Genomic DNA, 23,211 nt, shown 5'->3' on the forward strand with positions numbered 1-23,211 from the left:
GTAAATAAATGCAACCACTATTTGTCATGCAATTTTACAAGTTGGAAACATTTAACAGACCAGCACTGGAGACCACCATACAGGAATTAAATATGACTTTATTGGCATGATAGTTATACAAAGATTTCTAAACATTGTCATTAAAAAAAGCTGTAAGTGAAGCATAATGATGTTACACCTGTATCAAGTTACAGTATTTGCAGAAAATGTCAAAAAGGCTCAACTTGTCACTCAGAACTCCAAGACAACAGCCAGACGTCACTGTGCAGAGGACATAGAAGGTATGGTGACTGACAGAAATGCATTACCACATGACAATCTTGTGCTAGACCACTGATCAACCAGTGCTAACGTCTATTCACACGGAGGAATTTACGCTTGCAGAATTCTGCCTCAAATTAAAGCCCATAGACTTATGGGATTCCGCACTCCCATTCCCATTGACTCGATAGTCAATAGCTACTAAACGTGCACCAATTGTGCAGGTTCTACGCTCCATGGGTCGGATGCAAATTATTGGATTGTCTTGTATATTGACATTCGGTGGGCTTGGGATTAAGTTGTACAGAGCTGTTAAACAGTGAACATAGAAGTCTAAGGGCCCATACAGCTCATTTATTTGCATTTCCCATGGAGGAATGCACAGTTTTTTTCTCTCTCAAATACAGTATTACAAAGATGTGTACCTTAGAAGCATAATCTCTATAATATGGTGCCATATGGAAGCACCATACAGTAGCACCTAGAATGCCAATGGCTATGTAGTATGGTGCTGCAGTAGTCGGGTGCTTTAGGGAGAAATGCAAATGGGAAGTAGTCCGGGATGTTGACAGTGACAGGTAAAGCCTCTTTGTCACATTTGGCTTATTTTGCGTTATGTTACTACATAAACAGGTCATCAAAATTCTATCAATGCCCCAAACCCCATATAAGCATATTTTCATATATTTTTACATCAAAATTTGCTCAAAATTCTTACAAACCTTAGGTAGCAACTCCAGTTTTTAGAAATGTCTGGAAAGCTCCAAAACACTGAATACTTTTTCAGAAATATATATACGAAATCTTGCTAAAAGGCAGCATTCACAAACTCAATTTTTTACATTTTCAGGTGTTTTTTTTTTTTAAAGTTTATGAAAATTTTTTGATTCTACTTTGTTGCATATAAAAAGAAAAAGAAAAGTGCAAGTGTTTTTTTTTTAGCAGCACTGGCCACAGTTTTATACTTAGCTTCTGGATTGGGGAACATTTCTCAAAGTGAGTACCCCACAATAGCACCAATAAATTCAGGAATCAAGTTGCTTTCATTTTATGAATATACATGTGGCTGTGAATTGAAACATTTAAAAGGCTGAGGTGATGTTCTTTTAAATAATGTTCCAAATCATAAAATATTATATATTCATATGCTCGGAAGTAATAAGGAATACTTGAGAGCACCCACAAAAATATCTTGTTTACATCTATGGTCTATGGTGGTGCTATGATTAAAGGGGTTGTCAAGTTTAGAAAGCCCATTTTCAAAATACTTTATTAGGAAAAGTTAATAAAGGGGGATTCCTCATTCATGACTCTCATCTATTATCCAGAGCAGAGAGCATCTCACAATCTAGTGGATTAGGCATGTATGCAGAACTCCTTTCAACAAAAAGTGATTGTCCAATCTGGGCATCCCCTATCCAAACAACCTTGAAATCCTTTGTAGAATACAGTATTCTACTACTGTATAATTTTTTAAGTACTGTATTTTTCGCTGTATTTTTTCCCCAAAACTGGGGGGGGGGGGGGGGGGGGGAGGAGTTGGTGCGTCTTATACGGCGAATACACATTAAAACCCTGTCCTATCAGGTCGGTCACGGCGGCCATCAACGGCCGGGACCCGCGGCTAATACAGGACATCACTGATCGCGGTGATGCCCTGTATTAACCCTTCAGACGCGGTGATCAAAGCTGACCGCCGCGTCTGAAGGGAAAGTGACACTAACCCGGCTGCACCCGGAGGGACCTTACCTGCCTCCTCGTGTCTGCTCTGTGCCGGGATCCCCTGCATGGCCAGCGCTCTCCTTCGTCGTCATCACATGGTCGCGCATGCCTTACCATCATCCAATAGGAGCGGCGTGCGTAGGGTCGTGATGGCGCCGATGGACAACGAGGATACTGGGCAGCAGAGACGTTCCGGAGCGACGAGGACACCATGGGGACGCGGCGACAGCGATGGAGGGTGACATCCAGGGCAGCGGTGACGCGCCCGGAGCGACGGGGGCACGTGAGTATTACCTACTATACCAGTGGTCTTCAACCTGCGGACCTCCAGATGTTGCAAAACTACAACTCCCAGCATGCCCGGACAGCCGTTGGCTGGGAGTTGTAGTTTTGCAACATCTGGAGGTCCGCTGGTTGAAGATCACTGTCCTATACTTTACATTGTATTCTAGATTTTCCTCCTTTAAAATTGGGTGCGTCTTATATGCCGGAGCGTCCTATATGGCGAAAAATACGGGTACCTATGTCTCCACTCGTATATCCCACTTTAAATCAGCTGAATTGGGACTAAAGTACAATTCCAACTAATAAAACTATTCTCTTACTATTTGGGACTGGACTAAGAGCTCTATCTATGTATACAGTCGTATGGTTATACTTTGCTGTAAACAGTGTAGTTTACTTTATACAGGATACAGCCCAGTAGAGATGAGCGAACTTACAGTAAATTCGATTCGTCACAAACTTCTCGGCTCGGCAGTTGATGTCTTTTCCTGCGTAAATTAGTTCAGCCTTTAGGTGCTCCGGTGGGCTGGAAAAGGTGGATACATTCCTAGGAAAGAGTCTCCTAGGACTGTATCCACCTTTTCCAGCCCACGGGAGCACCTGAAGGCTGAACTAATTTATGCAGGAAAAGCCATCAACTGCCGAGCCGAGAAGTTCGTGACGAATCGAATTTACTGTAAGTTCGCTCATCTCTACAGCCCAGTTTTAAATATACTTTGACTATATGCAGCATGTCACAAAGCGTGTAAAGGAACAGGTATGGATATCTATACTGTGTATAACAATAACCATAATCTTCTACAATACAATGAAAAAAATGTAATATACCTATGATGAATATACGTGTTAAAGTTTTTTTTATCCAATATGTACGAGAGCAATATACAACAGCAGGATAAGTACATACAGGGTTTTTAATGAACAAGGGGCAGCACTACACCTACTCTCTGATTGTTCATTCACGACTATATTTTAATTTAATTTGCAGCATTCCACAAGTAAAATCTAGAGGAATTTCGAAATTACACTTTAATGTAGTTCTCTTTTATTAGCCACATGCTGTTGCTTTCTTCTCTGTTTGTGACTTTACTAAATTCACAGTTCTGTTGATCTCCTAAAAACAATGACAGGTCACACTAGGCTTGGCCTGGAATGGAAGGGGCATGCCAGAAGGAATGTCCTCCTCATATGTGACTTTAGGGCTGACTTGTGACACCTAAAGACACAGAAATATATGTCAGACATTTTTGCAAAAAGGGGAACCATTAAAGGGGTACTCCACCGGAAAAAAACATTTTTTTTAAATCAACTGGTGCCAGAAAGTTAAACAGATTTGTAAATTACTTCTATTAAAAAATCTTAATCCTTCCAGTACTTATCAGCTGCTGTCTGCTCCACAGGAAGTTCTTTTATTTTTGAATTTCCTTTCTGTCTGACCACAGTGCTCTCTGCTGACACCTCTGTCCATGTGAGGAACTGTCCAAAGCAGAATAGGTGTGCTATGGGGATTTGCTCCTACTCTGGGCCGTTCCTGACATGGACAGAGGTGTCGGCAGAGAGCACTGTGGTAGATTTAAGAAGAACTTCCTGTGGAGCATACAGCAGCTGATAAGTACAGGAAGGATTAAGATTTTTAAATAGAAGTAATTTTCAAATTTGTTTAGCTTTCCGGCACCAGTTGATTTAAAAATCAGTGGAGTGGAGTACCCCTTTAAGTTAATATTAGTGGAGATAAAATGAGTGGAGGACAACTTATGTGTGGCACACCAAAAGGCCACACATAGTAAATGACCCCCCCCCCCCCCCTTGTTCTTTTTCTAAGGGCTTTGTTTGGCATGCATGACACAGCTGTAATAAAACCAATGCATTCGATGGATGATACATAGTGGCATCCATCACCGATAGACTATTATGACACATGTTAACTAGGTTTTTCTTTTACAGAATCCTGTATTTGGAATACTATAGTCCATTGTGCTACACTATACTTATTTTTTTTGCAGTACACTAATTGTGAATTTTCAAATGTGCTATGTATGCTGCAGATTTTATGCAGCTGATTAAATACTACATAGTTTCTGCTGGTAAGTCAATGATAAAATCTGTGGCAGAAAATCCACTGTAGAAAATTTGTATCATATATATAGTAGGCGTAAACATACCCATAAAGCATACTAGCCAGCAAACTAGGACCCCATTCACCATTCTCCGTGTACATTGGGAGCTTTCTCAGTATAGAGCTACAACCTGACCATTATATCCCTTATATTCATAGGTGTCAGAAAAAGTTCCACATCAGTATGAAAAAGACTCCATGGGGGAGTTTTATCAAAACCTGTGCAGAGGAAAACTTGCCCAGTTGCCCATAGCAACCAATCAGCTTGCTGCTTTCATTTTTATGAAGGCCTGTGAAAAATGAAAGAAGCGATCTGATTGGTTGCTATGGGCAACTGGGCAAGTTTTCCTCTGCACGGGTTATGATAAATCTTTCTCCATGTGCTTATACCACAAATCTCCTGTAAATACATTGTTCATTTTTTGCCAGTGTAAGTTTCAAAGTTCCCCATGTAAATGTTTTTGTTTCCTTTTTTTATGTAATTGGAAATATTGGAATCACAATACAGAAGATCTAGAACATCTCTTACACTACTTTGTCATTTTTTCTGTCTACTATGACAGATCTTTTGTTTCTGGTCTTTGCTAAAGCCGAGCATTAAAACGACGGTATTGATAAATAAGGATAGTGACAGCTTTGTGAAATAGCAAGACGCCCACAGCAGATTGGTGTTGTAGCAGTGGAAGTCTAGGGCTGAGCTGTGGAGAGTTGTACACAGGGGGAGGGAATTATCAAAACCTGTCCGGAGGAAATGTTGACCAATGGCCCATAGCAACCAATCAAATAGCTTCTTTCATTTTTCAAAGGCCTTTTCAAAAATGAAAGAAGCAATCTGATTGGTAACCAAAAGCTTGCTTAGCCCATTGAGTATGGAAGCTAAAGTCCAATTGAATGCTTTGAGCAACTGCTGCACCCATCCTTTTGTGCTACATATAAATGTATTTTATTTGATGGTAGGCATATGCACTCCACATCTTACTATAAGGTATTTATTTATATAAAGTCATAAGAGATGAGCGAACTTACAGTAAATTTGATTCATCACGAACTTCTCCGCTCGGCAGTTGATGACTTTTCCTGCATAAATTAGTTCAGCTTTCCGGTGCTCCGGTGGGCTGGAAAAGGTGGATACAGTCCTAGGAGACTCTTTCCTAGGAATGTATTCACCTTTTCCAGCCCACCGGAGCACCTGTAGGCTGAACTAATTTACGCAGGAAAAGACATCAACTGCCGAGCCGAGAAGTTTGTGACGAATCGAATTTACTGTAAGTTCGCTCATCTCTAAAAGTCATCTGTAATATTTTTTTTTACTGAATAAACCTACATCTTTCTGCCCTTCAGGATTATCAGTCTCTTTCGTACAATAGTTAAAACTTTAGAAAACCCTTTTTCTGAGAAACGAAATACTTGAAAATTCTGATATGCTGAAAGAACCAGGTCACTAAATAAGCATTAACCCTGTGTTATTACGTTAGGGCGCCGTCACATATATCTGCCAATCTGGCTCAGTTTTCCTCATAGTCGAACTGGTCCCATTCATTTGAATTGGACAGTTCAGATTTATCCGGCTTCTTAATCAGGAAGCCTGGACATACCAGCCTGAGTCCTGGCAAACATTTTCTATAACCTGTGCAACTCCTTGAAGCTTTTCTTATATAGAATACTTATTGAACTAATATTTCAGAATGTTTTTACTGTCATTTAACTTTAACAAACAAACACTGGTTGGCTACTTTCCACGCTCCACTCATCTGCTAACCCTACTTCAGAAAGAGCTACAGAATGACATTAAAACATAAAATTAGGTATTTTTGGTTTAAAAATGCACAGATATGTATTTGGATAATAAAAATTTTTAACTAGAATGTCTTCTCCCTGGCCACAACATGACATAGAAAAATTTGGAACCCTAAGATGTTAATCACTGATGTTTTATGCCTAGTTGCACAATACAATGGGTCAGTATAGAGAGTAAATGGTAATGTTACGTACACTGTATTTGTTTTATATATATATTTACATACATTATATACCCACTAAAATGTTATATTATTATATTGCTGGAAGCACCATTTATGGCTTTGTTCATCAAACTATGTAGTCATGTATAAATATGAAAAAAATACAAGGTGCACAAAAGCAGTAACCTCCACAAATATTACCTTTCTATAAGTATTAAAAGTATCATTAATTGCTTAGGCTTATAAACATTGGGGGAGATTTATCAAAACCTGTGCAGAGGAAGAGTGGTGCAGTTGCCCATAGCAACCAATCAGATTGCTTCTTTCATTTTCCACAGGCCTCTTTAGAGGCCTGTGGAAAATGAAAGAAGCAATCTGATTGGTTGCTATGGGCAACTGCACCACTCTTCCTCTGCACAGGTTTTGATAAATCTCCCCCATTGTGTGCAGACTCAGACTACATACCAACCCGGTCATCTGAGTATTTACCGGACAGACCAACATGGAATACCTGCCTCATACACATATCAGATATGCTTTATCACAGTTAATATTCCCTCTAGAGTGAACAACCTAGAATGGAAAGATTTATAGGTCTGTTTAATAAGGTCTCTGCAGTGTGTACCAATATACCTAAAGTCCCTTCATAGACTATAAAGCTTGAAGACTATAAATGTTACATAACAGTATACATGCCAATGGCACAAGCACAAACATTACCTACCCCTAAACACAAAGTTATATACTGCGGGCCGTGGTTCAATAGCATAGACACAATGGCATGTGACAGCATTATTCTCCATGAGATGGCACCAAGTAGAAGATATTTATAAAGGTCATGTATGTCAGTGATCACTCTCTTTCCCAAGACCTTTCTTAGATCTAATCTGATGAAATGAAAAATGTACTGCTTGATTTGTGCCTTTAATTGTGATGGTAAAGTGTGTTAAATATGATGTTGTTCCATACTATTTAAAGGGGTCGTATGCAGGGGTCAAGTCCTGGGAAAAAATAGTGTGGGAACTCACCCAAGATTTCCACTCAAGGGCTGGTCCTGAAGGACTCCTGCTAATGGAAACAGTGTTCCTGCCGTGGAAAAAGTGCAGGAACTCAGTTCCCATGCGTTCCTGCAGGACTTGAGCCCTGATCTTATGACAAAGACAACTTCTAACAAATATTGACCTAGCAATTAGGTACAATTCTGCCACCTGTAACCCTCAGCCACAAATTTTACTTGTGCTGTGTGCCCCACCGGGAATGTAGTATTACACTGAATTCATTCATATGAATATGAGACCTATGTCATACTTAGGAGACCACAGCAAAGATGAAAGTGCCTCCCTCCCCATTATGGCTCTCTTTATTAATCCATTTCCAAGGATCTGGTCTTTGTATTTTCCTCACAACTCTTTCCATGACTCTTAAAGGGGTACTCCGGCGCTTAGACATCTTATCCCCTATCCAAAGGATAGGGGATAAGATGCCTGATCGCGGGGGTCTTGCCACTGGGGACCCCCGTTATCTTGCACGCAGCACCCCAGTTAAAATCAGTCCCCTCCCATAGGCTTGCATTGAGGGGCGGAGTGTGATGTCACATGGGGGCAGAGGCGTGACGTCACACGCCGCCTGCCCCATGGTCGCCGGTAATCAGACCCGGAGCGAACATGCTCCGGGGACTGATTTTAACTGGGGTGTTGTGTGCAAGATCACGGGGGTCCCCAGTGGTGGGCCCCCTGCGATCAGGCATCTTATCCCCTATCCTTTGCATAGTGGATAAGATGTCTAAGCGCCGGAGTACCCCTTTAAGCCAATTCACTTGCTTGCTAATAATGCCATTCCTTTGTCCTGGTAAATCCAGAACCGGTTTCTGTCACCTAATAGCAAAGCGGACTGAACCAAGGGCATGGTATGTAGTCTCTTGGCGATGTGATACGTGACAAGGCTTAGTCTGCCAGAGTCTGCCACTCTTGCTCTCCACTCTAGCTAGTAAAGGGGAAGAGTCCCTATACTGCCTGTAATTGCCCTAACTGGGCATATGGGCAGGGGTTGTCTGTGAAATAACCCTTTTGTTTGACATAATTCAAACATGACTTTTATAATATTTCATATGTTCAGTATGCCATATAGACAATTTAAGTGCTATCTGTATATTCCACACATTTATAAATGAGCCTTAGTACCTGCTTGTACAAAGAGACTGTCAACGTGATATGGGTTGTGGACATTGGTAGTTGATTCTGTTTAGTCAGGAAGGCATTTCTTTATTCCAAAAAGGTGGACAATTGGCGACTACTTCATAGGGGTGTTTTGCCTTCTGCAGTATAAGTAATGGACACTAACAGGCTGAAGTGGATGGTTGCATGGCCTTCAACTTTAGTATGAAACAGATACGGTATATAACAGTCAAAAGAATCAATAGCTAAACAGTACCTTTCCAATTGTTTTGCCTACAAAACAATAATATGTTAAATGGCTTCTTGGCTATATATATGTTATATAGCTATTTATGAGCAATAATGATGCATATTGTGTTTATTAGATAAAAAACTGGTTCTAAAAAGTGTAGGGTTAAATACCATATTATACTATAAAAGTAGCTTTGTTTAAAATGATAGTCTAGCCAAAGACAGAAAAAGCTTAGCACCTATATAACATGAACAAACTACTATTAAAACTGGCACCCAGAAAAGCAAATACTTAAGGTTAGAATGTGCCACCCTCTGACCAAACAAGGTGTAATATAATCAAAAGCATTGAATTTCTACCATCGAGCCCATAAATAAACAGGTTAAAATAAATCCAAGCATAGTCTACATGGTAAAATGTGCCAGAGTGTTGCACCATTAGGACACAGCACCCAGGGAATACAGAGCCTGCTGCTACTGCTATGTACAGTTAGTCAATAACTAGACTAAAAACAAAACCGTATGACCACTCACAAACGTTTCTATATACAAGATAAAGTTGGTGACAGGAAGGATTGCAACTTTATAAAGCGAATATTCAAAAGCCTAAATCCTACTCAATAAATATATAATAGCTCATGTTGCAGCATGATCGCCATATGAAGGATTCGTGCACAATGTGAAACTAGTCTAAAGCATTGCTGGTTTCTATATACGGTATATACTTCATCATGCTGAGATGAATAGTGAGCAATGTGATTTAAGGTGTGTGCAATATGGTAAGGTTATAAACGCTCACTAGTTTGTCAACTGGCCTGTCTCACAATATGTAGACAGAATGCACTACATACAAATTGTAGATCAGGAGGAATACTGTGCTGAGTTCCTGGCTATCATATGTGGTGTGAGTTGTGCCGATAGCGTGTTGTGCCTCTTTGTGGTTCTGTTAGCTTGCAGTGTAAATGTTAATACAGTGCACTGTATTGTGTAAGAATGCTGTGCTGTGTCACTGCAGTCCACAGTCAATCGAGTCCTCTCCTTAAACTTGGGCACAGTAATGCCACCGCTGCAGCCACTGCCAGGAAGAGGAGTGGATTCCAAAGAGCAGCCTAAGGAAAAAGAGAGATAAGAAGTAGAAAGTGAAAATCTAATACATTTTTCCTGTACAATTCTTCACCCCCCTAAGTTACCCTATATAGGTGCGTTATCTAGTATCAAACCATTTTGGTATGGCATATCTATAGTGTGTCATTTTCATTGTCAATTTACAGAACATATACATCTAAATTCACAAAGCATTTAAAGGGGTACTCTGCCCCTGCATATGTTATTCCCTTTTGAAAGGATAGGGAATAACATGTCAGATCACGGGGTCTGGCCACTGGGACCCCCCCCCCCCCCCACGATCTTCGGCGCGGCACCCTATAATCAAATGCACGGAGTGAACTCTCCTCTGTGCCGGATGACGAGCGACCACCGCCGTAAAGCCCCCTCCACTCATGTCTATGGAAGGGGGCATTTTGGCTGTGTACTAGCTATCACGCCCCCTCCCATAGTGATGAATGGAGGGGACATGGTGTCACGTGGCTTCTGTGTTCATGAACGTGCAGCGCCGGTCCGGAGATTGCGGGAATCCCCAACAGCTGAACCCCCTGCAATCAGACATGTTATCCCTTATCCTTTGGATAGGGGATATACATTAAAGGGTTACTCTGCCCCTAGACATGTTATGTTTCACAGGACTGTTTACCATAGTTCCTTCAAACGCATAGCCAGATATATTGAACAGTATGTCTGTATAGTTGCATATAGCTGCAGAAAGCTGCAATAAATAAAGTGTGTACAATGTGGTCCACTGCCGCTCAAAGATTATAATGTGCATTAAGTCAAAGGTGCCAATACATATTAGAAGTGTATGAGAGCCAACTAATTCTTCCACGAGAGCAGGTCTGTGCAGGAAGGCGCATTCAACATGGCCAATGCTTTGTTCCAATGGAACATAACCCACTGCTAGACCATTCTTTTACTGACTTCTACCTAGTGAAATAAACATGTATGCCTGGCTGAACCAAACATGCTTTCCTAATGGAGTGTCAGGGGACAGTTATTTAAAGGGGTACTCCGGTGGGGGAAAACAAATGTTGTAAAATCAACTAGTGCTACAAAGTTATACAGATTTGTAAATCACTTCTATTTAAAAATCTTAATCCTTCCAGTACTTATCAGCTGCTGTGTGCTCCATAGGAAGTTGTGTAGTTCTCTCCAGTCTGACCACAGTGCTCTCTGCTGCCACTCCTGTTTGTGTCAGGAACTGTCCAGAGCAGAATCAAATCCCTATAGCAAACCTCTCCTGCTCTGTACAGTTGCTGACATGGACAGAGGTGTCAGCAGAGAGCACTGTGGCAGACTAAAAAAGTACTCAATTTCCTCCGTAGTATACAGCAGCTGATAAGTACTGGAAGGATTAAGATTATTAAATAGAAGTAAATTACAAATATGTATAACTTTCTTGCACCAGTTGAAAACCTTTTTTTTCACCTTTAAACCAATTTCAGACAAGCGTTACATAGCTAAAATTCTGTGCCCATATTACACATGCAAGTTCCAGCCTAACCGCGGGTCTAATGTCCTGAACAGTATTATGGATAGTGTTGTCAGTTAAGGTCATTAAAGGGGTTGTGCGCTGCCCTAATTTTCGGAGCTCCGCTCACAGCGTCCGGAAGTTCATTACTCCGAACGCTGTGTGTGGGCCTCTGTGTTCGCGGCCGCCGGGCGTGACGTCACGCCCGGCCCCTCGCCCGCCCCCTCGTGACGTCTCGCCCGCCCCCTCTACCAAAGTCTATGGGAAGGGGGCGGGCGAGACGTCGCGAGGGGCCGGGTGTGATGTCACGCCCGGCGGCTGTGGAAACGGAAGCACACAGCGTTCGGAGTAATGAACTTCCGGACGCTGTGAGCGGAGCTCCGAAAGTCAGGGCAGCGCACAACCCCTTTAAACCCATGGTTGGACCATGACTTGCAGCCATAATACACACACAGCAATGTGTCTGTACTATAGTCGTCTGAAACTGGCTGACATTGTACATTACATTTATGTCTACATACTACTGCTACACCACATATAATGATGAGGTACCTGCTATGATAATTATGAAATCAATTAAATTCCTACTAAATGATCTTTGTATAGACCACAGTTAAAATAGTATAAGACCATTGTTGACTGTTAGAGATATAGATAATGCCAAAACTATTATTGCATGTTATTGAAAACTGACCAAAGTACCTTAAAAAAATTTCACATTTTGTTATGTTGCAGCTAAAATTTAAAAAAATCTAATTTCACCCCCATCAATCTGCACTCAATACCCCATAATGATTAACTGAAAATACAATGTTAAAAATATTTGCTTATTTATTAAAAAGGAGAAGCTTAAATATTCCATTGACATAAGTATTTAGACCCTTTACTCAGTATTCAGTAGACCCTTTACTCAGCATTCAGTAGACCCTTTACTCAGTATTCAGTAGACCCTTTACTCAGTATTCAGTAGACCCTTTACTCAGTATTCAGTAGACCCTTTACTCAGTATTCAGTAGACCCTTTACTCAGCATTCAGTAGACCCTTTACTCAGCATTCAGTAGACCCTTTACTCAGCATTCAGTAGACCCTTTACTCAGTATTCAGTAGACCCTTTACTCAGTATTCAGTAGACCCTTTACTCAGTATTCAGTAGACCCTTTACTCAGTATTCAGTAGACCCTTTACTCAGTATTCAGTAGACCCTTTACTCAGTATTCAGTAGACCCTTTACTCATTATTCAGTAGACCCTTGACTCAGTATTCAGTAGACCCTTTACTCAGACTACAGCCTCTAGTCTTCTTGGGAATGATGCTAAAAGGTTTGCACACCTGGAATTGGGGATGTTCTGCCATTCTTCTCTGCAGATCCTCTCAAGTTCTGTCAGGTAGGATGAGGACCATCAGCGGACAACCATATTTAGGTTTCTCCAGAGATGTTCGATTGGGTTCAAGTCAGGGCTCTGGCTGGGCCACTCAAGGACATTTACAGAGTTGTCCCTAAGCCACTCCTGTGTTGTCTTGACTGTGTGCTTAGGGTCACTGTCTTGTTGGAAGGCCAACCTTCTGCCCAGTCTAAAAATCTAAAGCCTTCCCGCTGCAGAATGCCCAGAGAAAAGTTTGTTGTCGTTCCAGTTTTTAGAAAGACTAATCTGTCACCTCTGTCTTTGTTAAGAACTGTCGAGATCAGGAGAAGTTTGCTATGGGGATTTGCTTCTCCTCTGAACATTTCCTGACACAAACAGAGGTGGCAGCAGAGAGAACTGTGTCTGACTGGAAAGAACTGTACAGCTTCCTCTGGACCATACAGCAGCTGATAAGTACTGGAACGCTTACAATTTTTTTATAGAAGTTATTTACAACTTTTTGACATCAGTTGATTAAAATTTTTTTCTTTAGAGAACCCCTTTTAGAATATTTCAGTTTTTTACTCAGTTTAGCTTATTGTTAATGCTGACTAGTCTCCCAGTCCCAGCTGTTGAAGAACACCCTCACAGCATGATGCTGCCACCACCATACTGATCTGTAGGAATGGTATTGGGCATGTGTGATGAGCAGTGCCTAGTTTCCTTCAGACATGACACTTCAAATTGAGGCCAAAAAGTTCAGTCTTGGTTTAATCAGATCAGAGAATCTTGTTTTTTACAGTCTGAAAGTCCTTTTTGCAGACATGCTTTTATTGGCAAAGTGGTCTCCTCAGTAAAAGACATGTCCTTATTAAATTCCAGATTGGCATAGTGTTACAGTGATGGCCCAATCTTCTCATAATTTCCCTGTTCTACACACAGGATCTTTGGGGCTCAGTCAGACTGGCTATTGGGTTCTTGGTCATCTCTCTTACTAGGACCATTCTAACCAAATTACTTAGCTAGATATGGTGGCCAGCTCTAGAAAGATTCCTGGTTTGTTCCAAACTTTGTCTATTCAAGAGTTATGGAGGTCACTGTGCTCTTCGGAACTTTTAGTGCAGCATATCCTGACTCCAAACAATCCTGTCTCTGAGCTCCACAGGCAGTGTTTTCCATCTTATGGCTTGGTTTTTGCCAAGTACCAGGTATTTTCATGAGTTTAAAAGTACCAAAGGCTGGAATACCCCTTAAAATTTTTTTATTTTTTTTAAAGGGTTTAATATTTTTTTGGGGTCTTTTCATTTGTGCTGTCGCTGTAAGAATTCTAAGCAGGTTTTTTTTTTTTTTTTTATCAGACAAACCCTTTATCATCAGCACTGGTCTGATGTTTCCTCTCTTGTTCTTGGGTTATTTTTGTAGTATTGTTGAATCATTATTTTGCTAAAAGTTTTCTTTGAAAGTTATATATATTTTTTTGCTTTATTAAGATTTAATTTAAAGGCATGTTCCTAGATAGAAATGGCTTTGTAATATACAATTTGCCAAAGTTTAGTAATGAATTTTGTTTTTTTAGTGATGGGCGATAGGTCTCCAATTCCTTCTAGCGGTCAAGTAAATTTTCTTTAGTTACCGGTACTTCACTAGCTTAAGCATTCTCTCAGATTTGTCTTATCTATTATATTTAGTACAATGGGTATAATATATGTATTCCTTTTTGGAGAGGAATCCATGTTCTTCATAGAACAGCAACAAAAAGGAAGCCAGCATCCAAATCTTGCAATCTTGGCATTTCTCACCAACAAAAAATCTCATGCAATTTCTTAAGCCATAGGGTCTTTGTCTTTCGACTTCCATTTTTTCTGTACTTTAAATGCTGTTTAAATGAAACATTCTCAATATTAATCCTTTGGGCCTACTGGCCTTAATGGAGGATTGAGCTGCTCATAGAAACAATTGATGTTTTCTGGAAGTTCTAAAATATCATTTATTGATTATATTTGTATGTTATGAAGGGGTATCAGGCTTTTTAAAATTGGTGGCTTATCCTTAAGCTAGAATAGTATTATTATATCAAGGGGGGATGTTTGAAGGGGAAGTGGCATTTATCTGAATGCTAGAACTTTTTCAGTGTTTACATTATTTTGAGTTTGGGTGTTACTTTGCAAACAATACTTTTTATAGTGGTATTGCATTGTCCAATTTTACACATCTTTGTACCATTATATTTACTCAGAAGATACAACTTTTTTTTTACATGGCATATATAATACATATAGGGGGAGATTTATCAAAACCTGTCCAGAGGAAAAGTTGCCCAGTTGCCCATAGCAACCAATCCGATTGCTTCTTCCATTTTGCAGAGGCCTTGTTAAAAATGAAAGAAGCAATCTGATTGGTTGCTATGGGCAACTGTGCAACTTTTCCTCTGGACAGGTTTTGATAAATCTCCCCCTATGAGTATATTTTTATTGCTTTGTTTTATCATTTAAACATTTATTTAGCTCTTGCAATTGACGTTATAGACAGCGTGAATATGAGGAAGCACATGTACTTGAGTGTTTTGTGACATAATATACTTTACATTATACTTCATTTTGTTGGTTAGAGGGATGATTTACATATGTACAGAACTCATATTGCATATTTTCAAATGAGAGCTGTATAGATGTGTTAACAGTGATCAGTGTTGTAGCAGCTGCAGGTAGCTGATGCACCACCAGTGTCAATGGCCTTTTTTTTTTTATTATTATATCTACCACTGCAGTTTTTGAGCCAAAGCCAAAAATGTATTCAAAGGGAATGGGAAATATAAAGGAAGGATTAATACTTCTCCTTCCTGCTCAAACTTTACCTCAAAAACGGCAGGGGCAGTTTTAAAAGAAACACCAGAAAAAACCTGTGTGGAAATCTACCCTTGTTCTAAGTGGACAACCTCTGTCCAAATGACGTAACAGAGTCAATCTAAGGTAAGATGGTGCCCTATGCAGGGTTCTCTCACCAGTTATCATATCATCCCATTTCCCCAGGTCCCCCCCAGTCCACTCAACGTATCATCTCCCCCCTCTAGATATTACACCTAAACCCAAAGGAATTACCTCTCCTCTTCCTTATGACAATTTTCGCCTAGCAGACGTCTCTTTCCTCACCATATAATACTTGCAGGAGCTGTCAGCATAAACCTGATGGTGCCTGTACTTTACAACTAAAAATGTAGGCAGGTTTCCTCTCACCATTCAAAGCATGGGAATCATTAGTGCTGTCAATACAGAAAGAGTATGTATATGGTACCACCCACCAATAAAGCCACTATCTGTAGTTGGGGGAGAGGTGATGTCTCAGGGGTAAGGGGGGAGGCAGTGCAAGTAATATGTGGCGGCATTGTCAGCCTTTGACCCTTAACCCAAATTCTGCCAATCCATTATAAATTCCTGGTGGTCCAATACTGTACATAATTATATATGTATAAATTATTACAAATTAAATGTAATTCTGTCATTACTTCTAGCTAAGCTATGTTTGTTTGATGCAGATTCCACAAAGATTTCAAGTATATTCTGTTCTAAAATTCTAATTTCTGCCTTAAATCTACACCTGTTGATTTCAATAGGAAATCTGACATGTTTTTGCACTTGGAAGTTCCGCTCCATCTGTTTTGATGAGGAAATGATGAAGAATTGATAACAATGTGATGAGTATTTTTGCCAAGGAATTAAATTTTCTTTTGTCAATTTCTCAGACAATTTTACCCATTTATTAAGTATTAACATGCCCTTAGAGCACAAGATCACTGTAAGTAACAACTGACTCCTACCATTTCCTCAGCACAACCTTTGGTTAATGGTGGGGCATCCACTGATCAAATATTTAATATGTGTCCTGCAGAAAACCCCTTTGAGACCTAATGCCACTTTTGGATACTAGAAGCAGTTGAGCAGGCTGGTTCTGTCTTTTATTGTAGTAATCTGGCTGAGAAGTAGAGTATACATACAAGTGTGCTAAGTGTGCTGATCAATTGGTATCATAATAAAAAATACAACATTCGTTTTAAATTGTTTAAATAATAATAGGCACACAGATATATGACAATTAGACAAGGCCATTTAGGCTAAGTTGATACATAGACGATTTGATGAAGATGTTGGAACACATTCTGCACCTAAATCTTCATCAGATCTGCATCTGGTGCAAGTGATTTGAGTATTTCATACCCTATACACGTGCAGTGAATAGGTTGTGAAATACTTTCGCACATGGATTTTCTTCCATGCTGCCATGTATAAGTATAATGTTCATTATTCTTGTGGATGTGTATAAAGTCAGCTCCACTGAAAAACAATAGGTTTAACCTGTGTGTATCGGCAGAACAACTGTAGCACATCTGTGGCAGAAATGCAATTATCACCATCAGACTGCAATTGGGAATCCTTAAGTAAAGCACACTATATTTACCACTAGCAAATCCTCAATGTGTGACTAAAAAGGGGTACTCTGGTACTCTGCCCCTAGACATCTTATCCTATAGGGGATAAGATGTCTGATTGTGGGGGTCCCGCTGCTGGAACATCCCCCCCCCCCCCCCCCCCCCGATCTCTCCTACAGCACCCCTGTCATTTGGTGCCTGATGTTTGGTGATGCAGGGTCCGGAGGATCGTGACTTCATGTCCCCGCCCCCTCGTGATGTCACACCCTGCTCCCTCCCATATACTTGCATTGAAGGGGCAGGGCGTGATGTCATGAGGGGGCGGGGTCATGACCTCACAATCCTCCAGCCTCTGCATTGCCAGTCATTAGGCACGGAGCAAAGCTCGCTCCGTGCACCAGATGACAGGGGTGCTGTAGGAGAGATCATAGGGGGTTCCCAGAAGCGTGACCCCCACGATCAGACATCTTATCCCCTATCCTTTGGATAGGGTATAAGATGTCTAGGGGCGGAGTACCCCTTTAAGGTTTAGTGTACTTGAAAAAAATTCAAAACTTTATTGATAGTTTATTTGTTAAGTTATCTGTGTTTGAAGTGAGTAAAGTTGTATGAATCTCTGGTGAGCCAAACAAAACCAAAACACAGATTTATGGCATATTATGGCATATTGGACTTGGACTTGCAACTGTAATACGAGCACAAGAATGAGACGGTATTACACTTGTATGGAACCGGCCTAAAAGTTACATACTAAACATCGCCTTTATAATTGAGGAGGTTGTTCAGTAGATGAAATCATTCAGTGACAATTGTCAGATTCAAAACAAATTCTGAATCCATTGTTCTGAAAATCCATTGTTCTGAGTATTTATACAATTTAGTAAGTCACTCAAAGTTTGCAGAGTGGAAAACAGTCATAGTGTAGTAGTCTCAGATACCTCCAGGCATGGGTGGAGGAGAATACATCTGTTAAGAATGAATCGAAGTGTGCAGTTTTGTTACATTATAGACAATTTTGTTTTCTTTAATTGTGATATTATGTGCCTCTATTAAAGAGTGATATAAATTTTAGATGGACTTTTACAAATGTAGCCATAGAAGCCTTACCACAGACTGCTATGTTGCTGGAACACGGAAACAACTCAAGCATGTCCTTCACATGACTGGTGGATTAAGATGCAGCAAGTTGTTTACCCCATATATACTCTCCAGAAGACTATGGTGAAAACAGTCTGACTAAAGTAATCCTAAAGACCCATACCAATCAGAATAAGGAGCCTAGACATCTTATCCCCTATCCAAAGGGGTTCTGGGGGCTGTGGTCCGGATGTCACATCATGTCCCCTTCTTTTGTGACTGCAGTCACACCCCTCCCATAGACATGAATGAAGGGTGACCGGAAACACCAATTGGCATGAAACAGTGCCTGTCATCCAGGTGAACACTCCTGCCTCTCATCTCTGCACCTATACGTGGGGAAGAAGTCTTATCCGTGTTCTGTATGAACTGTGAATAAATTTGTGGCAGCAGGAAATCTCAGGTGTGTGCTCCGTTTTTTCCTTCTCCATATTGAATTGTTTGTACCTGTGTATATCTACACGTGAAGCACCTCTGTTTCCCTGGTCCGCAAGGACTCCTACCCCACTAATTTTTCCAGCTACATTATATATTTTGCTCTTTCAGTGGTGCCCAGCTTCATCTCTTTGTTGGTTTAATATAAAAATCACACCTAAAAGCAGATAAAAAGGAAAAACATTTGCTTAGTCTTGGCATTGTGTGTCTGTGTGTGCCACACTAAGCATGGACAACAGAAAGAGAAGAGAACTGTCTGTGGACTTGAGAACAAAAATTGTGAAAAAATATCAACAATCTCAAGGTTACAAGTCCATCTCCAGAAATCTAGATTTGCCTTTGCCCACAGTGTGCAGCATTATCAACAAGTTTGCAACCCATGGCACTGTAGCTAATCTCCCTGGGTGTGGACGGAAGAGAAAAATTGATGAAAGTTATCAACGCAGGATAGTCCGGATGGTGGATAAGCAGTCCCAAACAAGTTCCAAAGATATTCAAGCTGTCCTGCAGGCTCAGGTAGCATCAGTGTCAGCGTGCACTATCCATCGACATTTAAATGAAATGAAACGCTATGGCAGGAGACTCAGGAGGACCCCACTGCTGAAACAGAGACTTAAAAAAGCAAGACTACATTTTGCCAAAATGAACTTGAGTAAGCCAAAATCCTTCTGGGAAAACATCTTGTGGACAGATGAGACCAAGATAGAGTTTTTTGGTAAAGCACATCATTCTACTGTTTACCGAAAACGGAATGAGGCCTACAGAGAAAAGAACACAGTGCCTACAGTGAAATATGGTGGAGGTTCAATGATGTTTTGGGGTGGTTTTGCTGCCTCTGGCACTGGGTGCCTTGAATGTGTGCAAGGCATCATGAAATCTGAGGATTACCAACAAATTTTGGGTTGCACTGTACAGCCCAGTGTCAGAAAGCTGGGTTTGCGTCCGAGATCTTGGGTCTTCCAGCAGGACAATGACCCCAATCATACGTCAAAAAGCACCCAGAAATGGATGGCAACAAAGCGCTGGAGAGTTCTGAAGTGGCAGCAATGAGTCCAGATCTAAATCTCATTGAACACCTGTGGAGAGATCTTAAAATTGCTGTTGGGAAGAGGCGCCCTTCCAATAAGAAAGACCTGGAGCAGTTTGCAAAGGAAGAGTGGTCAAACATTCCGGCTGAGATGTGTAAGAATCTTATTGATGGTTATAGGAAGCGACTGATTTCAGTTATTTTTTCCAAATGGTGTGCAAGCAAATATTAAGTTAAGGGTGCTAATAATTTTGTCCAGACCATTTTTGGAGTTTGGTGTGACATTATGTTCAATTTTCTTTTTTTCCTCCCATTTTTGGTTTAGTTCCAATACACACAAAGGGAATAAACATGTGTATAGCAAAATGGAGAACATAAAAGTATGCCTGTAACCTGATGAGAAGCCCTTTAAGCCATGGGCCAATTTTACCCCTGTTTTGCTGCTAAATAAAGCTTTATATGAAAATATTTATGATATAACTTTTAATTAATATCTAAAAATAAATTAGGATTTTAGTAAAGGTGGTACTGCAACCTATAGCAATAGCAGTAAATTGTCATAGAATGTAAACAACATATCAACCACAAGTTCGGGAATGATAGATAGGAAAATCTCTACGATATTTTACATGTGGATACATTACTGACCACCATCTATACTCAATGAAACACTGACAATGGACAAGAATAAAAATGAATATTTACTCACATTCATATATTGTACAGAATTAAACCAGATATTACCTCTAATACTGTTTGGCAATTTTAAGAATATTTTTTATTGGAATACATGGAAAAATAGATAGGATTAAGATGAAAAGGGAGACAAGAGTTTGGAAGGACAGATGTGGCATCAGGCATGGAAGCAGAGGCAGCAAGATACTCCTAGCCGTGCAAAGCAAAGCATGCAGAGCACGAGGAGTCACATGGAAACCAGTACCTGATGTGCACTAGGACGTCTCAGCCCACCAGCACCAGAGTGTCCCCACTATAACAATAAGTCCTAGGAGGGGAAGGGAGAGAACAGGAGGGTCAGATCCACAGGGGGCCTGAGAGATGAAGAGGAGGGAGAAAAAAAAAGGAGGAAAGAAAAGTAAGAAAAATATAGATGAATGGTAAAATGTGGAGGTGAATCCAGGTTATATTGAGTGAAGATGAAGTGACAGCAGACACATGTGGCAAGGCAACATAATAAATGAAGGCATTTTATTGTGTATCATACAATGTAAAAACATGGTTTCATGAAGAAAAATGTAATAGAAAAGTCAAATACAATGGAATATACATTGACGTGATTGGTCCAGCCACAAAACATTTTTACATTGCATGGAAATGAACATAGATTGATGTATTAACATGCATTATTTACAATTGGTGATGGTGAGGTGAGAAAGAAAATGGATGCAGGTAAGGAAGTTGTCATTGTTTGAATGTGTCCATTTTAAATACAGTGAAAAGTAGATCCCCCATATATCACGTAGATAATTGTTCATAGATGGTAAATTTCGAAAGGATGTGGACAGATGGTTCAATAGACACAAACATTGTGATAGTAGCATGAGGTACATGAGCGTACAAAATAAGGGAAATGTTTTAGATGAAAGAGAAAGGGTAAGTCAGGAGAGTCAAGAGTAGAAAAAAACACGTAGTAAGATTCATAAATAGTAAAGAAGCGGTGGAATGAAATATGAAAAGAGAAGAGTGGAATAGAGAGAATGGGATGGAGAGAGAGAGAGAGAGAGAGAGAGAGAGAGAGAGAGAGAGAGAGAGAGAGAAAAGGGAGATGGAGAGAGAGAGAGAAAGAGAAATACATTGGTTACACAGGTGTCAGCAGAAAGTTTAGTCTGCTCAAATTCATCATTCTGTCCAAAATAAGATTCAGTATTAAATTGGCAAATAATAATAAACAAATAAATAGGTATTGCTTTTATGGTCACTGTAAAGATTGGAACACCATCTTTTGGTCTCTCCTGTCTATGTTACTATGAGCAAACCACAGTTTTGCTTGATGGTCTAGCAGTTTTTTTGTGTCAGGAGCCATAAAGTATACATTTTCTGTAACAAAACACTTTAAAGGTAAACTGTCATCAACGTCACCTGCATTAACCTGTTGGTACAGGTAACACTGATTATAACCATACTTACCTACCTCTGATCCGTGGTCTTGTTCGTCTTTTCATTATTGGCTTGATGCATGGCAGGAGCATGCTGATGTATATGTGCTCCTGCCGTGCACAAGCCTGGTGACAGAATATGGAAGATAGCAGACAAGCGGGACCATGGATCGGAACTAGGTAAGTATCATTATCATCAGTGTCACCCACACTATCTGCCTGTACCAACAGGTTAGTGTGGGTGACACTGATGACAGATTCCCTTTAAAAAAAAACATTTTCACCCAATTTTTACATTGTCATGGATTAGTAAATCAGAAGTGTGGTCATTATGTTTGTTATACTCTTCTATTCAGGGACAAAGTAAGAACAGTAAGTCCAGCCATATTGCTATTATACATTTTGACCAAGTGACAAATGACAAAGTTTGTCACCTGTTTCTGAGAAACAAATTAAAAAGGCACAACTAATATGGCTGTACTTCCTATTGTCCTTTAATCAAAAATGTCTATTTTATAAACTGATGCCCTAAACCAGCAGCTCATCGATAAAAAACCATTGAATGCAAAAACCACAGAAAGTAATATGAATTTACTGTCTTCTTGACCAGCTTGAAAAAAAACAACTTGAGCAGCTGATGATGATATTATTAGGGACAACCTTCACCAAAGAAAACAAATGACTTAACCACAAAGTGGAGAAATAAAACGGAGACCCCATACAAACATACAATTCATCAACTTTATTCACAACATAGAGAATAATACAAATGGTCATTCATCTGTTAAAGGATTAAGGTCCCATTCACATCATGTTTGTGGCTATAGTATAGTGTAACACAAAGGTAATCAGCTCACCCTTCGGTAGTCTCCTCTGCAAAACAGAAGGTGTTATGCGGCACCCTGAAGACTACTTGAAAAAATAGATTTTTAGCAGAAAACAAGTGCAATAAGATGTCCAGATTTATTAAAAATCATAGACACAGATAGGGTAAACATAGTCACGTGTTTCGAATGTTGCCACTATTAGGATGGCAACACCCGAAACGCTTGACCATGTTCACTCTACTTGTGTCTAACATCTATTCTTTTAAACTGCCAGTATATTTTTGGCTATAGACAAAGAGGTATCCCAATTTATAAAAGAGACATAGCCCCAAAGCATGATCTGAATAAAGACTTATCACCCTCAGGGCTTATTATAAGAACAGTTCTTAATAAGTTTTTGAAAAGAGTATAGTGAATAATGAATCTTATATTATTTAACCCTTTATTGACGCTGGGTTGTTTTGGCGTTAATGAGGAAGCAAATTTTCATTTTTGTGTTTTGGCCCTTTTCTCCTCCCCTTTTAAAATCAACCTACAGGGTCATATGCAGCTTGTTTTATGCAGGACCAATTC

The 23,211-nt window shown here is 40.1% G+C and overlaps 1 protein-coding gene across 9 annotated transcripts in view; it reads right to left on the reverse strand.

The window, feature by feature from the left end:
• Window positions 1-6,741: 6,741 nt before the first annotated feature.
• CCDC136 (coiled-coil domain containing 136) overlaps window positions 6,742-23,211 on the reverse strand; it is a 71,294-nt gene continuing 54,824 nt past the window's right edge. For 4 of the 9 annotated variants that reach the window (XM_056573121.1, XM_056573119.1, XM_056573125.1 and 1 more), the window contains exons 9-10: window positions 20,638-20,746; window positions 6,742-9,859 (exon numbers count right to left, since the gene is read on the reverse strand). In XM_056573121.1, coding sequence (XP_056429096.1) covers window positions 20,648-20,746 — 99 coding nt within the window. In that variant the 3' untranslated portion in view covers window positions 6,742-9,859; window positions 20,638-20,647. The other 5 variants (XM_056573126.1, XM_056573122.1, XM_056573127.1 and 2 more) reach the window with 5 other exon arrangements.

This window comes from Hyla sarda, chromosome 4, assembly GCF_029499605.1.
Source record: "Hyla sarda isolate aHylSar1 chromosome 4, aHylSar1.hap1, whole genome shotgun sequence".
In the NCBI taxonomy this organism is placed as follows: domain Eukaryota; kingdom Metazoa; phylum Chordata; class Amphibia; order Anura; family Hylidae; genus Hyla; species Hyla sarda.